General features: G+C 43.0%; 1 protein-coding gene across 1 annotated transcript in view; it reads left to right on the top strand.

Annotated features, from left to right (window-relative positions):
- The window catches only part of LOC122551938 (CLIP-associating protein 1-like), a 39,682-nt gene that overhangs the window by 4,403 nt on the left and 16,360 nt on the right, over nucleotides 1–18,919 (top strand). The window contains exon 4 of the mRNA XM_043694509.1: nucleotides 499–596. Within this exon, the coding sequence (XP_043550444.1) occupies nucleotides 499–596 (98 nt within the window). The remainder of the gene's footprint in view (nucleotides 1–498; nucleotides 597–18,919) is intronic.

The following is an 18,919-nucleotide window of genomic DNA, read 5'->3' as shown; positions in this document are numbered from 1 at the left end:
CCCCCACCCTCCTCTAGCTTATCTCTCCACGCTTCAGACTCTCTGCCTTTATTCCTGATGAAGGGCTTTTGCCCGAAATGTCGATTTTGCTGAAGCTCCTTGGATGCTGCCTGAACTGCTGTGCTCTTCTAGCATCATTGATCCAGAATCTGGTTTCCAGCATCTGCAGTCATTGTTTTTACCTTGATGGGATCACAGCTGATCTTTGCAATTTCTCTTTTTTCCCGTCCAATCCTCTTATCCATTGATTTCTTTATAGCCCACAATCCAGTGATCTTGATTTGAATGCACTCAGTATCTGATTTCTGCAGCTGTCAGTCTTTCAACTTAAAGAGCAATGATTGTAACAACTTTGAAAGTATACAACCCCAAATTGCTGCTGAATTAAATTTGTGAAAAACGTGATTGTAGCTAATCATTCAAAAATTTAGATCTGATCATCTCCTTCTGCTGGTGGTTGCACATCTAATCGTGCTTGATTTCTTCTTAACTCATCAGGTTCGAGACGCAGCAATAAATAGTTTAGTAGAAATATATAAGCATGTAGGAGAGAGAGTCCGTGCAGATCTTCATAAAAAGGGGCTACCACAATCAAGGTAAGAAAATTATATCAACCGCTAGATACAAATACCTCTTACTTTTGGTCTGCATTCATTATGTAATTATGGTACTTGTTACTTCAATCAGTAATATTTGTACTATTGCTGTTGTGACTAAAACTAAGTATTTAACTAGTAAATCCTCTAAAATATTTAACTTTTATAAGAGATGTGTTGCCTTTTTAATAGGTTTCATTGCAGCAGAGTAACAGCACATCTGATCTTTCCAGTGGTAACAGCTTTTTGATTCGTGTTTTCTTACCTCAATATTTGATCTATGATTAAAAAGAGGGAGTCTGTCTTTGTTTGCTAGCAGTGCAGATTATTAAATATGTAAAAATGTTCTTATCAATCTACAGGACAGGGTGGATATTATAAATGTGTCTTTAAGTAGGACAAATTTCAGTCTGCTAATTTGTGTATTTCTGCTTTGTTTGCCCAGTCCTACATTTGTCATAAGTTATTTAGTTCCTAAGTCTAAGACTTAGGAGTTGGAGTTTCTTTGTCAGATGATAGAGAGATACATAGTTAGAATATGCCTTGTGATGATTTGTACATACACTATTTTTTACATATACTACATTTTGCTACTGGCTTTGTGGCTTTTGTGTTCAGTGAAGCAATTGTTACCCAAAGTATACAGTAAAGTCCCCATTATCCAGTACCCTGTTATTTGGCATTCCCATATATCGGAGTAGGTTTTCTCGCTCTGGGAACTGACCGTTTGATCTTGCTCTCTTATCTGGGCTCTCTCTATCTCACATGCGCTCTTGCCTTTTGATTAATCCTTGCTGATGGTATTTATGAACAGCCCTGACTGTACTGGCAGATGCACGTAACTGGCACTGTCCCAGCCCTCCCTACCATCATCCCTTGTGTTTTCTGGATACCACAAGGTATTTTCAAAGTGTTCTCAGTACATTTTGCTTTCCCCCCTGCCCCCTCATCCTTCCATCTTTTCTTGCAAGGAAGTATTGATTAGTTTATGATTCGGAGATGCCGGTGTTGGACTGGGGTGTACAAAGTTAAAAATCACACAACACCAGGTTATAGTCCAACAGGTTTAATTGGAAGCACACCAGCTTTCGGAGCGACGCTCCTTCATCAGGTGATTGTGACAATCACCTGATAATCAGGACAATCACCTGATGAAGGAGCGTCGCTCCGAAAGCTAGTGTGCTTCGAATTAAACCTGTTGGACTATAACCTGGTGTTGTGTGATTTTTAACTTTGATTAGATTAGATTACATTACATTATAGTATGGAAACAGGCCCTTCGGCCCAACAAGTCCACACTGACCCACCGAAGCACAACTCACCCATACTCCTACATTTACCCCTTACCTAACACTACCGGCAATTTAGCATGGCCAATTCACCTAACCTGCACATCTTTGGACTGTGGGAGGAAACCAGGGCACCCGGAGGAAACCCACGCAATCCTTTATGGTGGTAAAAGTGAGGACTGGAGATCAGAGTCGAGAGTGTGGTACTGCAAAAGCACAGCCAGTCAGGCAGCATTCGAGGAGCAGGAGAATCGACATTCCGGGCATAGGCCCCTCATCAGGAATGAGGCTTATGGGTCGGGGCTGAGAGATAAATGGGAGGAGGGGGTGGGGTTGGGGCAGGTAGTTGGGAAAGCAATAGGTGGATGAAGATGAGGGAGAAAGTGATAGGTCAGGGGGGCAGTGATGGACAGGTCTGGAGGGCAGTGCCAAGTTGGAGGCTTGGGACAGGGAGAATATTGGGGCAGGGCAAATGAGGAAGCTGTTGAAATCCAAATTTATTCCAAAGTGAAATATGAGGTGTTCCTCCTCCAGGATTCAGGTGGTAACGGTTTGGCGATGGAGGAGGCCCAAGACCTGCATGTCCTTGATGGAGTGGGAGGGGGAATTGAAGTGTTCAGCCACGGGGCAGTGGGGTTGGTGGGTGCGTGTGTCCCAGAGATGTTCTTTGAAACAATCTGCAAGAAGGCGTCCTATCTCCCTGATGCAGAGGAAACCACACTGTGTGCAACGGATGCTGTTGTTGACTTTGGGAGAGGTGCACACCCACTCCTGCCACCTTTCCCTGCCACAGCAGGAAGTGCAAAACCTGTGCCCACACCACTCCCCTCACTCCATCCAAGGCCCCAAGGGATCCTTCCACATCCGTCAGAAATTCACCTGCACCTCTCCCAATGTCAACTTCAACTTCAACTCCGGTCCAGGGCCTCCTCCACCAAACCATTACCACCCGACGCCTGGAGGAGGAAAGCTTCATATTCCGCCTTGGGACCCTGCAACCACACAGGATAAATGTGGATTTCAACAGCTTCCTCATTTCCCCTCCCCCACATTATCCCAGTCCCAAGCCTCCAGTTGGCACCGCCCTCTGAATCCGTCCATCACTGGCCCTCTGACCTATCACCTTTTCACTCACCTTCATCCACTTATCGCTGTCCCAGCTACCTGCCCCCACCCCACGCCCCCTCATTTATCTCTTAGCCCCGACCCACAAGCCTCATTCCTGATGAAGAGCTTATATACGAAATGTCGATCCTCCTACTCCTTGGATGCTGCCTCACTGGCTGTGCTTTTCCAGCACCACATTCTCTCCCACAATCCTTTATCCAAAAACCCTTAGGGCAAAATGGTTTTCAGAATCTGGAGTTTTTCTGATTTTGGAATAAGTAACAGTTTCACAGTGAAATTAAAAGAAAACTTACCAAACAGCAGACCCACATGTGACTAGTATGAGTGCTGAGACAGAATTGACACCTGCCAGTGCTGGGCCACACCGGCACGTCATATCTGAGTGATGTGGGTGGAGTGGGTGTGGAGTTGGATTAACTGTTTGCACACCGAACAACCTTGTTATGGAGAAAAAACTTCACGACAAAGCTATGGATTTTGGAGCTTGGCGGATTTTGGTATTTCAGATAAAGGATTGTGTATGTCTGTAATGTGGGTAACTACAAGGTTCGGGGAGCTGTTGCCCATTGTTGCTGTTCTGAATATCCAAGCACCTGAATAGTGGATCTTGGTAAGTTATTTGATTGACAGGATGGGGGCCAAGCTTGATCATTATTATCGAGTCATATGGGATCACCAATATCCGATCTCATAGCGGAAGCAGTAATGCAGAGGCTTGAACGAGCTGCTCTCCCATCTATTCAACCCAAACTTTGGGTCTGCTATGTGGATGACACCTTTGTCATCATAAAGTGGAACAACTTAGAGGAAACCTACAACACCATCAACAATATCCTGACAGGCATAAAATTCACAAAAGAAGAGGAGGATGACAACAGACTCCTATTCTTAGGCATGACAGTTGAACGTACAGTTAACGGAGAGCTTCAAACCAGTGTCTACAGACAAACAACAAACACAGGCCAAACGCTTAACTTCTGAAGCAATCGTCCCAACACCCACAAACTGAGCTGCATCAAGACATTATTTCAAATAGCTGCACCACACTGCAGCACCCAAGAACTACAAAAAGCAGAAGAAAAATATTTATACAACATTTTCAAGAAAAACAAATACCCAATAAACACAGTCCGCTGATTCCTCAGAAACGAACCCAAACAAGCAGATATAACGCAATCAAAAACTATAGCCACGTTGCCTTACATGAAAGATATATCAGAAATGACTTCCAGACTACTCAGACCCCTTCGCATCATGGTAGCTCACAAACCTACCCACACACTAGTGAACTTAAACAGTGACTAGTGAACTTAAAGGATCCATTAGATACTACCAGCAAAACTAGCGTCATTTGCAAGATATAATGCAAGAACTGTAAAATAACACTATTTTGGACAAACAAGCAGGAAACTTACCACCAGGATACATGAACACCAAATAGCCACCAAACGACATGACCCACTATCACTAGTTTCCATGCATGCAGTCAAAAAAGGACACCACTTTGACTCTGACAACACACACATCCTAGGACAGGCGAAACAAAGACACGCACGAGAATTCTTAGAAGCGTGGCATTCCATCCAACAATAAACACATCGATTTAGTTCCTATCTACCTTCCCTTGAAAGAAAAACAGGAAATGACATCACCCACCTTAAGAAACCAAGACCCATAAATAGAGAGGCGGAACATACCACCAGCGTTTCACCAGAGACACTCACTGATGATGATACCTAGTATGACGACGAAGCGTCTGAAAACAAACCTTCCAGGTCAGCAAGCTAACTTACATACAGAAAGAGACCCTTCAGTCCAACCAGTCCATGCCAACATAATCCTGAACTAAAATTGCATCCGAGACGCATGCATTTTCCATTTATTGTGGGATGTGGGCATTGCTGGCCAACTTTGTTATTGCTCATCTCTAGTTGCCCCTGATAAGGTGTTGGTGATGTATGGTCTGCATGCTGTAGGTTGACCCACAATGCCCTTAAGGAGAGAATTCCAGGATTTTGACCAGCAGCAGTGAAAGAATGGTGATTTATATTTGCAAGTCCAGATTGTGAGTGGCTTGGAGGGGCACTGTCAGGTGGTGTTCCTGATTACCTGCTGCCCTTGTCGTTCTGGATAGAGATGGTAATGTGTTTAGAAGGGTCTGTCTAAGATCATTAGTGATGAACTTCTGCAGTGCGTCTTGTTGATAGTACACTCCCCCACTCCTGAGCATTAGTGGGGAAGGGAGTGGGTGCTTTTGGATGTACCAATCAAATGTGCTGCTTTGTCCTGAATGGTGTCAAGCTGCTGGAGTCTTCTTGGAGGTCTAGCCATCCAAGCAAGTGGGAAGTTTGGAGAGACTGGGCGCCTCCTAGCAGAGCGCTTTAGGGAACATCTCTGGGACACCCGCACCAATCAACCACACCGCCCTGTGGCCCAACATTTCAACTCCCCCTCCCACTCTGCCGAGGACATGGAGGTCCTGGGCCTCCTTCACCGCCGTTCCCTCACCAACAGACGCCTGGAGGAAGAACGCCTCATCTTCCACCTCGGAACACCTCCCCACCCCCCCCCTCCTCTAGCTTATCTCTTCACGCTTCAGGATCACTGCCTTTATTCCTGATGAAGGGCTTTTGCCCAAAACATCGATTTCAAAGCTCCTTGGATGCTGCCTGAACCGCTGTGCTCTTCCAGCACCACTAATCCAGAATCTGGTTTCCAGCATCTGTAGTCATTGCTTTTACCTGGACAATAATATTGGAAGAGCTTGGTCGAGGAGGTTCTGGAGCACAAGTCTTTTGTATTATTGCCGGAATGTTGTCAGGGCTGATGGCCTTTGCGGCATCCAGTGCTTCCACCCACTACTTGACATCATGTGGGGTAATGCTGGGGTCACTGCAGGAGGGTGCGATTGTTCATACATTTAGTACATTGGCTGAAGATTGCTGCGAACATCTTAGTCTTACCTTTCGCACTGATGTGCTCAATTCTTCAATCATTGTGGATGGGGATATTTGTGGAACCGCTGCTTCCAGTGAATTATTGAATTGTGTGCAACTATTCACACTGGATGTGGTGGGATTGCAGAGCTTAGATCTGATCCATTAGTTGTGGGATTGCTTAACCCCAGTCACTTGCTACTTATGCTGTTTGCCGTGCAAGTAGTCCTAGTCAAAAGGTGTGGCACTGGAAAAGCACAGCAGATCAGGCAGCATCCGAGGAGCAGAGAGTCAACGTTTCGGGCATAAACCCTTCATCAGGAGCATTTCTCCTACTCCTCGGATGCTGCCTGACCTTAGCGAGTTTTTGAGAAGATTTGTAACTCAGGTTGAAGTTTTGGATGAAGGTTTGCTGAGCTGCCTGACCTGTGCTTTTCCAGCACCACACGTTTTGACTCTGATTCTCCAGCATCTGCAGTCTTCACTTTCTCTCGTGCAAGTACTCCTGTTTGTTAGCTTCACCAGGTTGATACTTCATTTTTAGGTATGCATGCTACTGCTGCTGGCATGTCCTCCTGCACTCCACTGTATAAGGTTTGATCCCTGGCTTGATGGTAATGGTTGAGTGAGGGCTATGCTGGGCCGTGAGGTTGCAGGTTGTACTGGAGTACAATTTTGCTGCTGTTGATGGCCCCAATCTTGAGTTGCTACATCTGTTTAAAGTCTGCCATGATACTACGTGGTAGTGACACATAACACAATGGAAGGTGTTCTTCATGTGAAGGTGGGACTTCATCTCCACAAGGGCTATGCGTTGTTCACACTTAGCAATACTGTCATGGACTGACAGTCGGCTGATTGGTTAAGGGTGAGGTCAAGTGTGTTTTTCCTTCTTGTCGGTTCCCTCATCAACTGCTATGTCCTTTGGGACCTGACCAGCTCGATCAGTAGTACTGCTGCTGAGCCACTCTTGGACATTGAAATCCCACATCAAGAATACGTTTTGTGCCCTTGCCACCCTTGATGCTTCCTCCAAGTGTTCCACATGTGTAGTGCTTTCTCGGTAAAATAATGCGCGGGCATCAGTACTCTTTTTGTAATTCCTGCAACTATTATTCTAATGAGGTCAGGTGATATGTATCAGACAGACTGACGTTCCTTACGTGGCAACGTAATTGGACCTGTCTTTGCTTGTGTACACACATGAACTTTCCAGGAAGTATGGGAAATTATGTTAAGGAGTGAGTATGTATTTTGAATTTAAACAATTTAGAAATTATCTTCACAAATTTTGCCTCTTAAATAGAATAGCTGCAGTAGAATGATTTGGGTCAAGTAGATCATCATTTTACAAAACCGGCCCCAGGGCTAGGAAAAGGTAAGCTATACTATTATGGCAACCTTCATTAGAACAACAGCACCATTGTCTTGTTGAAATGCCTTACTAGGGCTGTAGAGTAAAGAGAACTTTAACCTCAAGCTGGCACAAAGAAACTGTTACAATTCTCAAGTGTTGGAAAAACAGATGTTTTAATATTACAAGTATAAAACAATACAATTCAAAACAATACAAGAAAAACACAAGTTTAAAAAAAACCCAACCGACCCTCATGAACAAATGTATAAACATATATAGAAAAGTATAGAATAAAAAAGAACCCAAACTGGCTATTTAACTAAATAAATAAATAATAACCAACAACAAACTAATAAATAGTAATAACTCAGCCCAGCCAAACAACACGCTCATACGTTCACAGTTCCTCCTCTCTGGATATTGGACACTTAAAACACAATTGTTACGGCTATATAAAAGCCCTTGTTAGTGCGGCAGATAAATCTGTGTCCAGGTATTCCAAGAAGGGCTGCCATGTCTTGTAAAAATTCTCAGTTTTGTGGTGTACCATATTTGTGAGAAAATCCAGAGGGATATGCTCCATAACAATCTTCCGCCAACCTGGCAGACCCTGGGGGGTTTTTGGATATCCAACGTAGCAAGATATTCTTTCTTGCACGGAACGTGAGAATATTGAAAAGCTTTTTCTTATGCATGTCTGAAGGGAATACAGTCGGCAGGCCCAGAAGGAGAGAGAGAGAGGGTCCTTCTCCACTTTACACCCAAAATCCTCTCCATTGCTCCTGTCACAGCACTCCAATATGTTTGAAGCTTATCACAAGACCAGAGACAATGGGTAAGAGTGCCCATGCAGACCTTGCACTTGAGACCTGCTGAAGATATCCCTGGTGCAAATTTTGACAAATGGTCCAGGGCCAAGTGGACCCTGTGGAGAATCTTCAGCATGGGTCCTGTTGCAAATTGATATCTTCCTTGCACTCTCCCAAATATCCTCCCATGCTTCTGAGGAAACTTCAACACCCATCTCTCCTACACCCTGCAGAGTCGATCCAACTCATCTGAAGGGGCACTCCCCAATTGATGATATAAAATACTGACAGAAAGTGTACACTTAGCACGCCACTCTATATGTCGGGTTTGCAGGGAACAGTCAAAAGCGTAGTCCTTTTCTGAATAAAATCCCTAACTTGAAAAAAATGCAAGAGGTCTCTGTTAGATAACTCGTACTTCCGTACTAACTGAAGGACATCATTATGTCTCCCTCAAATAAATCGTCCGTGCAAGACACACCGCTAGCTGCCCAACGTTTAAATCCTGAATCTATCATTCCCCAATTGAGAATCCAGCATACCCCCCAAAGCTGTAAACGAAGATGTTTTGCCAATATTGCCTTCGCTCTGCCGAATTGTCCTCCATGCTTTAACAGTATTGATGACTATTGGGTTATGGCAATATTCCCTAATTGTCTTCATTTTGTCCAAAAACAGCAAACTGGTAAGGGGGCACCTTGCCTGGGAGGCTTCGATATCTAACTATATTGAAAGAGGATCCCCACAAGCCCAATCACTCACGTAGGACAAAACGAGCTTAGTTGGTAATTTTTAATGTTCAGAAGATCCATTCCCCCCAGTCTGTGAGGCAGTTGCAGTTTAGCTAATTTAATGACAATGCCAAATAAAGGAGCTGAACAAGCCGTTCAGCCTCCTGAATGTTTGCTTGTTGAAAATCAGGGGGTGCAACCGTTTAGGGTATAGCAAACGGGGGAGAATGTTCATCTTAATAAGCATCCCAACCACGAGATTGGAAGTGCCTCCCATCTTTGAAGATCTGGATTTATTTGATAAAATTAAACAAGAACTGGACTAATGAATATGCTCAAATACATAACCCCCGGGACCACCTATATGGGAATCTGTAGTCACCCTCAAGATCTAGCATCTTCATAAGGCCACCCATAGGCATAGCCTCTAATTTTGCAAAATTAATCTGGTACCCCGAAAAAGCACCAAATGCGCGAATGCATTGTATCAGGCGAGGCACTGAACTGTTGGATTTGTCAAAAAAATTAGGACATCGTCTGCATACAACGAAATCTTATGTAATTTTGACCCTACTTCTGGAGCTGATATATTGGGATCCCCATGAATGGCCTCCGCCAATGGTTCAATCATCAACGTAAAAAGCAGTGGTGAAAGGGAACAGCCCCTAAAAAGTATTAAAATTGCTTGATTGTACTTTGTTGGTGATGACCACCGCGAAAGGGCCATCATAGAGAACCTTTACCCATCTTATAAAGACTTTGCCAAACCAAACCACTCCAGAGTATAGAAAAGATACGGCCACTGAACTCTGTCAAATGCCTTCTCTGCATGTAGAGAAATCCACCAATCCTGGTATTGACTGTTGTTGACACGCTTGAATTACATCAAGCAGCCTCCTAACATTATTGGAAGATCTGCGACCCTTTATGAAGCCTGTCTGATCCTCTTTAATAATAGAAGGTAACGCAGTCTCCAGCCTTAATGTGAGAGTCTTGGAGAGGATTTTACAGTCCACATTTAAGAGTGAGATGGGCCTGTACGAAGCACAGTCTTCCAGGTCTTTCCCTTTTTTAAGAATAAGTGAAATGTTGGCCTCTCTGAGATGGTGGGAGACAATCAAGGGTGGATGAGTCATTAAACATATTGAGCATGGGGCCTGACAGTATACTTATAAATTCCTTATAGAATTCACTGGCAAGTCCATTAGGAGTGGGCGTATTTGTACTCTGAAGCTGCCTCACAACTTCTTGCTCTTGTCACCGTGCTCATATAACCTTTGCTTTGCAAAAACCAGCTCCTTCTTTGCCATCTGCGTGAGCACGGAATTTAATGAGACTGCAGTGCTGTAATCTTCTGTAGTTTGATCAATGAGGGTCTGTCAAAGTAAGCCTTCTCAGCTGCCTTCAACCGTGCTTCAAGAAGACGTTGCTGCTCACCCTTCTGCCGCTTCCTACTGGCGGAATAGGAAATAACTAACCCCCTAGCATAGGCTTGGTAGTTTCCCAGAGGATGGATGAACTACCAACCGAGCCTAAGTTGATGTTTCGGAACGCCTGAAATTCCCTAGAGAAATACTCCACAAATTTATTATCCTTGTGGATAAAGGGATCCATTCGTCAGTGCCTCAAACCCACTGTGACGTCCTTAACCTTAACTATAAGGTACACTGGAGCATGATCAGAGATGGTAGTATTACCAATCGTACAAAGATGCCACCAAGTTCAGGGTTGCCACAGCGGTCAGAAGAAGATCAATCCTGGTGTGACATCTGTGTGGATTGGAGAAAAACGTAAAATCCCTGTCTATAGGGTAAATACGCCTCCAGACGTCCACCAACCCTAACTCCCCACACGCATCACTAACTGTTTAGTTTGTACAGAGGGTATCGAGGGAACTTTGGGCAACCTGTCTACTGTGGGATGCATGAGACAGTTAAAATCTCTCCCTATAATGGTGTGTCGGGACTCGAGACTATTGAGTGAGTGCAGCGTAGGTTCACGAGGTCAATTCCTGGAATAGTGGGACAATCTTCTGTTGAAAGATTGGAGCGACTGGGCTTGTATACCCTTGAGTTTAGAAGACTGAGAGGGGTTCTGATTGAGACGTATAAGATTATTAAAGGATTGGACACTCTGGAGGCAGGAAACATATTTCCACTGATGGTGACTCCCGAACCAGAGGACATAGCTTAAAAATAAGGGGTAGGCCATTTAGGACCGAGATGAGGAGAAACCTCTTCACCCAGAGAGTGGTGGGTGTGTGGAATGCTCTGCCCCAGAAGGCAGTGGAGGCCTAGTCTCTGGACTCGTTTAAGAAAGAGTTGAATAGAGTTCTCAAGGATAGTGGAATCAAGGGTTATGGAGATAAGGCAGGAACAGGATACTGATTGAGAATGATCAGCCATGATCATCATGAATGGTGGTGCAGGCTCGAAGGGCAGAATGGCCTACTCCTGCACCTATTGTCTATTGAGACCTATCACTTTAGAAAAAGCTTCTACGAAAACTTTAAGGGGATGAATTGGATGGCAATAAATATTTAAAACACCATATTCTTCCCCATTTATCAAGGCTTTAAGAATTACAAGCCTCTCGTTTGTGTCTGTAACACACTCTAACAATTTAAATAGGAGATTCTTCCTAACCAATGTAGCCAGTCCCCTACTTCTGGTATTAAATGATGAAATATAAACTCTGTCAAAGCCATTCTGCTGTAATTTCAGATGCTACTTGTCATCCAAGTATGTCTCCTGTAACAAAGCAATATCCACCTTCTCCTTTCCAAAACTCGAGTACCTTCTTCCTGTTAATTGGTGAGTGACTTTCCTTGATATTCTAGGTACACTATTTAATCAAGTCATTAGCCATAACCTCCTACAATAACATTTAAATTCCAGAGAGGAGGAACATGAGCCACAAATCGCTGAGCTTTAGTGACACATGATCCACCAAATATAAAAGCTACACAAACTAAAACCACTACATTTAACAAACCTACAAAACTATTAAAAATTAAAAACACTGAAAACCAAATAAGAAACCAACATATAAAGCGCCAACAGCGCTGAATAGGGGAACTCACCCCCTGCCCAGTGGGAGCAAATACCCACCTCAAACTGTCCATAAGTGGGTACCTAACCATCTCAAATACCTTCACTTCTCCGAGCTTGAGCCACACCGCGCACACAAGCAGAAAAGAATAAACACATCATAGAAGACCAATATGAGTAAAAAAAAATCTTTTCAGATAAAGGAATGAATACCCCACCCATCCTTTGGTACATCCTAACTTAGAAATTGAAAATGTACATCTCAACTGCCACCGAACATAATTGAAACCAAATTATTATCAGTAGAAAAAGAAATTGAAAAATAAAGCTCCAACCAGACTTCCTCTGTTTCTTTTACAAAACGATAAAGACATACCCAAACAACATTATTTATACATACTAAAATTGTTTAAATTAGATTAACTTGTCCACAAAGTCTCTTGCCTTCTCCGACGTGTCAAAGAGATGTATTGATCCATCTAAGGTGATGATTTTAGAGCCCTTGTAAATTAGGGCCTTTGGATCCTTCCCCTGGACTCTGCAAGCCTCCATGACTTTCTCCTTATCCTGGTAATGGTGGAACCAGGAGAGGGCGAGGACTTTGACCCAGACCCGATCTCCGCGCTGCGACCTGGTGAGCCCTCTCTCTATCTTCAGTCCTCTCGTGCCAGCCTCCAACTCGAGGAATTTCGGCAGTCAATCCTCAACATATTCCGCAGGCCACTCACCTTCCTTACCCTCAGGCAGACCGATGATCTGAATGTTTGTTTTCCTGAACCTGTTCTCAAGATCATCAACTTGGTCGCGCAAATTACAGACCTGCATCTCCAGGGCTTGGATCCTATCTTTGCATGAACTGGCATCAGCTTCCACCTCTGTGACCCTGTGCTCCACCTTATCCATCCTCTTTTTCCAGGTGTCCCAGCTGCTACTCATGCTTCTGCAGCATGAGAGAGATTGGAGCCAGCTTCTCTTCAATCTGTTTCGCCAACATCTCATGAGATTTCGTGAACTTGTTCACCAGGGCCTGGAAAGTAATAGACTCCAAGGATCCTGCAGGCTGGGCCGCAGGCCGCAGCTCAGCCTCAGGCGCTCCTCCTCCCTTCTTTGGCATTTCTGGATGGCAGGAGCCCCAGGAAAGTTAACTTTTAGGAGTTTCTTGGGACTCCACGATCTTTCCGGAATCCCAAGATATCGCAATGGTCTGGGTTGGGCGGGTTGAAGGTTTGTCTCACTTGTGCTGCGATGTAGAGCTCTGCAGTGCGATCTTCTTAGATTGCTGCCATCTTGGAACCCCCAGAAATTGCCTGTTTAATGATGTGCAGCCTAAATGTGAAACTGAGTAGCCTGCACAACAGAATAGAGTTTGTTTATCCTAGCAGCCTTCCTTTGTCCTCTATGTCACTCCGGTACCCCAGTATTTACCCAGCTTCCTCATCAATCCCAGCCAAAAAGGAAACTGGTAATTGGTCCATTCCCTGGCCCCAGACTGCCCCTCAACCATATTAAAATTCACAGACTAGAAATCAAAAAATAATGTTATCTTTTAGGAAAGGAACCACAGTCATTTGTGTGCTTTTCGATAGTTGAACTAAATTGACGATAGTCGCATGGGTGATGAGTACTAAAGTGTATTTGGGGCAATGTCTAAGAACAATACGTCCTGAACCCATACGGAAGATGTGAGGAGGATAGAACAGGTGTGCAGAGGGATACAGAGTCATAGTTATAGATATGTACAGCATGGAAACAGACCCTTTGGTCCAACTCATTCACATTGACTAGGTATCCGAGAAATATCTAGTTCCATTTGCCAGCATTTTGCTCATAACCCTCTTAAACCCTTCCTATTCATGTACCCATCCAGATGCAATTGGTAGATGCAGGTGGGGATGATGGTGATAGGTCAGAGGGTTGTTTGGAGGAAGAATGCCTCATTTTCCGTCTTGGGACCCACTAACCATACGGGATCAATGTCGGTTTCACCAGTGTCCTCATCTCCCCTCCCCCCACCTTATCCCACATCCAGCCCTCCAAACTTGGAACTGTCCTCTTGAACTGTCCTATCTGTCCAACTTCCTTCCCACCTATGTGCTCCACCCTTCTTTCCAACCTATCACCATTACCCCCCACCTGTATTTACCTATCTCCTTCCAAGCTACCCTTCCAACCCAGCCTCACCCCGACCATTCTGTTTATCTCTCAGCCCCATCCCCATTCTTGATGAAGGATTTATGCCTGAATCGTCGATTCTCCTGCTCTTTGGATGCTTCCTGACTGCTTTTCCACTTGTCGACAGTGTATAATTCCTGATTTGCCTTTCTCAAATGCAGCACTTCACATTTATCTAAGTTAAAATGCCACCTGCCACTTGGCCCATTGGCCCATCTGATCAAAATCCTGTTGTACCCTGATATAACCTCCTTTGATGTCTATCATGCTTTCAATTTTGGTGTCATCTGCAAACTAACTAACCACACCTCCTGTGTTCACATCCAAATCATTATATCAAATGACAAAAAGCTGTGGACCCAGCACTGACAGTACATCACTGGTCACAAGTCTGCAATCTGAAAAGCAATCCTCCACCGCCACTCTATCTTCAACCTTTTGAGCCAGTTCTGTATCCAAATGACTAGTTCTCCCTATAAACCATGTAATGTAACCTCGTTAACCAGTCTATCAAGAGGAACTTGTCGAACGCCTTCCTGAAGTATTTTGCTGGTTAAGTGAGTGGTCAAAGGTTTGGCAAGAAACTGTGAAGTTCTTTACTTGAATAGGACGATCAGCAAAATAAAAATATTGGCCTGGATATTGAGGAATGGCAACGAGAGTAGCATTGCCATTCTGCTCATATTTTCCATAAGTGATGGTCTTTGTATTTCGAGAGGGGGATGCTAATCTTTTCAGAAGATCTCTTTCTCTTTTAGAAATGTGGAATATAGCTGAAATCAATACGATTCTCCTGTCGTGCAGGATAGTTGGGAGGCAACAAACTGTGTCTCTTTGTAGCAGTCAGAGTATTCTGACATTTATTATGTCCAGCCACACACAGCCATGAAAGAATAAGCATGCAAGCTAAGTATGGGCTGGAATGGCAGTTGTTTTAGATGTTAGGATAGTAGCTAGATGTGGTGCAGGTAAGTGACGCTTGGCGCGGCGAGGAGGGTGAGTTGTGTATCTGTACAGGTCAGCGAGGGTTATGTTGGGTTCATGGGCAGGCAGGTGTAGCGTTATGTCCCAGGGATCAGGCTGGCAGTAGTGGAGGTTGGGAAGGTGGGAGGAGAGGAAAGAATGTCGTTTTCAGCTGGTGAGGTGGGGGTGGGGGATGGGGTGCTTCAAGCTTGGCTTGGACTGGGCTGGGGTCATGGGATGGGAAGGGTGGAGGATGGATTTGGGTGATCTGGTCAGAGACAGCTGTTTTCAGGGTTTCTGGGGGTAGGAGCGGTGCTGTGTGTTGTAATTTGGGGATGTCAGTTCATAGTTACCCCAGATTTAAGATAGGCTTTTAATCTCCCAATTTATCCCTGATAACTATGAACTTAATAAAATCAGAACCTTCTGAATTCTCAAACAGTAAAGGTTTTTTTTTCCTGAGTTCCAGACATGGGAGTTGTCAATCAAAACCTTCAGTTCTCCAGGCAATTTGTGGAGTCAGCTGCATTTGGAATGCTCAAGTTCAGCTGGTTTCGAAACAGTTTCTACCCTACTATTGTTAGAGTACTGAATGGACTCAAAAACTCGTAACATTTGCCTATACCTGTGTTTTAGTTTTTGCTGCTGTATACTTATTATTTACTTATCTATGCTACTTGACTATGTGATCTGCCTGCATTGCTCACAAGAGCAATTTGCACTGTGCCTAGGTACACGTGACAATAAATTCAATTCAATTCAGTTCAATTCAATTCAAAGTTCCAAAGTGCGATTCCAGCCATTGTTGCTTCAATGATTATGTGGCCTTTGGTATATCTGAGTCACAATTTAAATGGAGTTGGATCACAGAATACTGTTGCACAAAGGGGAATTTAGTGTCTTTATCCATGAATCATAAAAGGTTACTGTGCAGATACAGCAAGTAATTCGGAAATTGGCCTTTATTGCAGGCGTCTGGCGTATAAAATTAAGGAAGCCTTGCTACAACTTTTCAGTCTTTGAGGGATCTTACGTGGAGTTATTGTGAACCGTTCTGTTCTCCTTACTTATGCAGGCATATACCTGCATTGGAAGCAGTTCAAGAAAGATTAGGTCTTTCTGCCACAGTATAACAGGGATCTGTTCAGTTGTCAGACCTCCGTTGTCTCAAAATGTAAGTATTTTCTTCCTGCATGAGTTAAGAATGGCTTGTTATTTGCAGCTGCAGTGTAGTTTTGTGGGATGTAAAATTCCAATATATCGTTGGCTTTTTTTTGCCATTAGAAAGATTGTACAGAACCGAATGATCACCTTTTTGTATATATTTGATGAATTTTTAATGAATAAAATATATTTTTGTAATCTTGGAACGAAAAGTTTACAGGTTTATTGAATGATGCATGTGATAAAGGGATTGTCTTGTAAGGAAGATTGAGCAGATAGGGCCAATTGCCATTGGATTTTTGAAAAAAATTGAAGATGATGTTATTGGTTCTGAAGGGCCTGATAGGTGGATCTGGAATGAATATCCCTCCTTGTAGGGAACAAAGGAGTATAGTTTAAAAATAAGGGGTCTTCCATTTAAGATACAGAAGAGGAGGCATTTCCTTTTCTGAGAGTATTTCATCTTTGTAATACTCCCACAATGTAGTAGGCTTGAAGGGATGAATTGCCTACTGCTAGTTCTGATTATGTTTGCAGGGAGTAATAGCTGTATAATGCTGATGCTATACAAGGGTAAGGGGAAACAACCCTAAAATAAGCAAGTGTTTTTTGAGCTTCCGCAGACTGATTTTTAAATACAACCAAGGCTGAGTTGAAAAGTTTTTGACCATAAAAGGTCGCTGACGGTCAGGGAAGGGGATGTAGTGGCAGCTGAGAAGTGGGCAAGAGGACCATTGTTCAGGTTGCAATGAAAACTACAGTGCATGTTGAATTGCCTGCTACTGGTTTTTTAAAAATCTTGATCCAATAATGTTAACTTCAGTGATCAGCAATTTGAAGTGAAGAAGGTTATCTTTTGAGATTACTTCAGAATGTTGAAGTTAGGTTTATTTGAGATTACTCTCTAAGAAGAAATTTTGTCGCAATTATTTGGTGACTGAATATGGACTAAAATAAAATTCAATTTTTGATCCTTATCTTTGCTGAATTTATTGTGTTTTGCTAAAATGTTGATACGAATAAAACACACATCGACCATTGTTTAGCAAAGGAATTAAAAAGTGGGAAACACCCTTTCTGGGAACATTATGAAGGTGAATCCAATTAAATTGGTCTCATCTGGTGGAACTTTTAAAAATACTACACTATGTAGGTGTAGCTTAAGTATCGAGGCTAGATTCCAAAAGGAATCCGAAATTATTCATCCTAGAATGATTCACATGTGCCCCTTTTTATAATGAAAAAAAAAAGTTTGTGACCAGGGTATAATTTTCCTGTAGCCTCTGACAAAAACAGAAGCCTTTCAGTTTGCAAGTTAATACAGTTCGAGTGTTTGCCATGTATCAAAGTTTTACTTTGTCATCTGATTTTAGATGAGTGTCGCTGGAAAAGCACAGCAGGTCAGGCAGCATCTGAGGAGCAGGAAAATTGACGTTTCGGATAAAAGCCCTTCCTGATGAAGGGCTTTTGCCCGAAACATCAATTTTCCTTCTTCTCGGATGCTGCCTGACCTGCTGTGCTTTTCCAGTGACATTCTGATCTAAACTCTGGTTTCCAGCATCTGCAGTCCTCACTTTTGCCTTTGTCATCTGATTGTCTACTCTGAAGTAAAATCCATTAATCAGATTTCTCTTTACCGCTGATTGACTGGATCAAATTTTAGCATGTGTTTTACTAGACCTGCAATCTAAGGGTGGGATTAGGTTATCTGGCTCAATATGACTTAAGCATCAGTTGCTAAACCTGGTACTTGACAGCAATGTTTTGTATAGACTACCTAGCTAGGAGAAGATGATTGGTAATTTTGGATTTCCTGCCAGGCTGGTTTATCCTCCATGATTTGTCTTAATAACACCAGTGGGTTACTATGACAACACAAGGAGGGCTATTGAGACAAAATGAGCAACCTCAGGATGTGAGCAGAACAAGTCAGAGTTAATCTGATATTGTTGCTTCAAGCTTTGGACTGTGCATGGGTCATTCCTGGCCTTATCTTCCATTCTTCTCTGTTGCTTTTAATTCTGTTATTGTGGCCAGTTCTTTCAAACTTCTTCCCTTTCATTGGCCTTTAAGCCCCTATTGTGTAATGAGTCTGACCCCTTGTGAAATTTAGATAAGCCTGGCATGGATTTGTTTTTCCATGGGTGTTATAATATGATTAGTGATTAAATGTGCTTCTATCTTTGGCTATTCTGCAAAGTTTTAATTTAGTAGTTTACTTTAGATTTAATGTAGAGCAGAACTTAATGTTTACACAGTACTGATATTGTGCTGACTGGCAAAGTTGCACAATTCAGTCACTATATCACAGATCGTTTTCAGTCCTATAAAAATAATTAATCACTCATAATAATCAGTTGATTGGCCTTTAAGTTTCCTGCAAGTGAGACTTGCTTTGTCTTTGGTTTTGGCCTTAACCTCACTTGTGGATTTCCAAGGAAACAGTCCGATTTTTGTGAACCATATCGTCAATATGCTGTATTGAAAAGCACTGTTTTTGAAATGCTATCGTCATTCAAATTTCAAATCAAGTTGAAATTGAATGATGTTGTCTATCGCTTTCTTCTTAAGGTTGTGGGCAAACAAGTTATTCATCAATGTGTAATTTTGTGTACAAAATTTGCATCACAAAATTCTTCAAACTTTGTGTTAATATGCATGATTTTAAGTATCTAATTTAAAAAATATATATTTAAAAACATCTGTTTAGTTGAAAAAGCCAGA

The sequence above is a fragment of the Chiloscyllium plagiosum genome, chromosome 7 (assembly GCF_004010195.1).
Source record: "Chiloscyllium plagiosum isolate BGI_BamShark_2017 chromosome 7, ASM401019v2, whole genome shotgun sequence".
Classification (NCBI taxonomy): domain Eukaryota; kingdom Metazoa; phylum Chordata; class Chondrichthyes; order Orectolobiformes; family Hemiscylliidae; genus Chiloscyllium; species Chiloscyllium plagiosum.
This window is presented reverse-complemented; position numbering and strand designations above follow the sequence as displayed.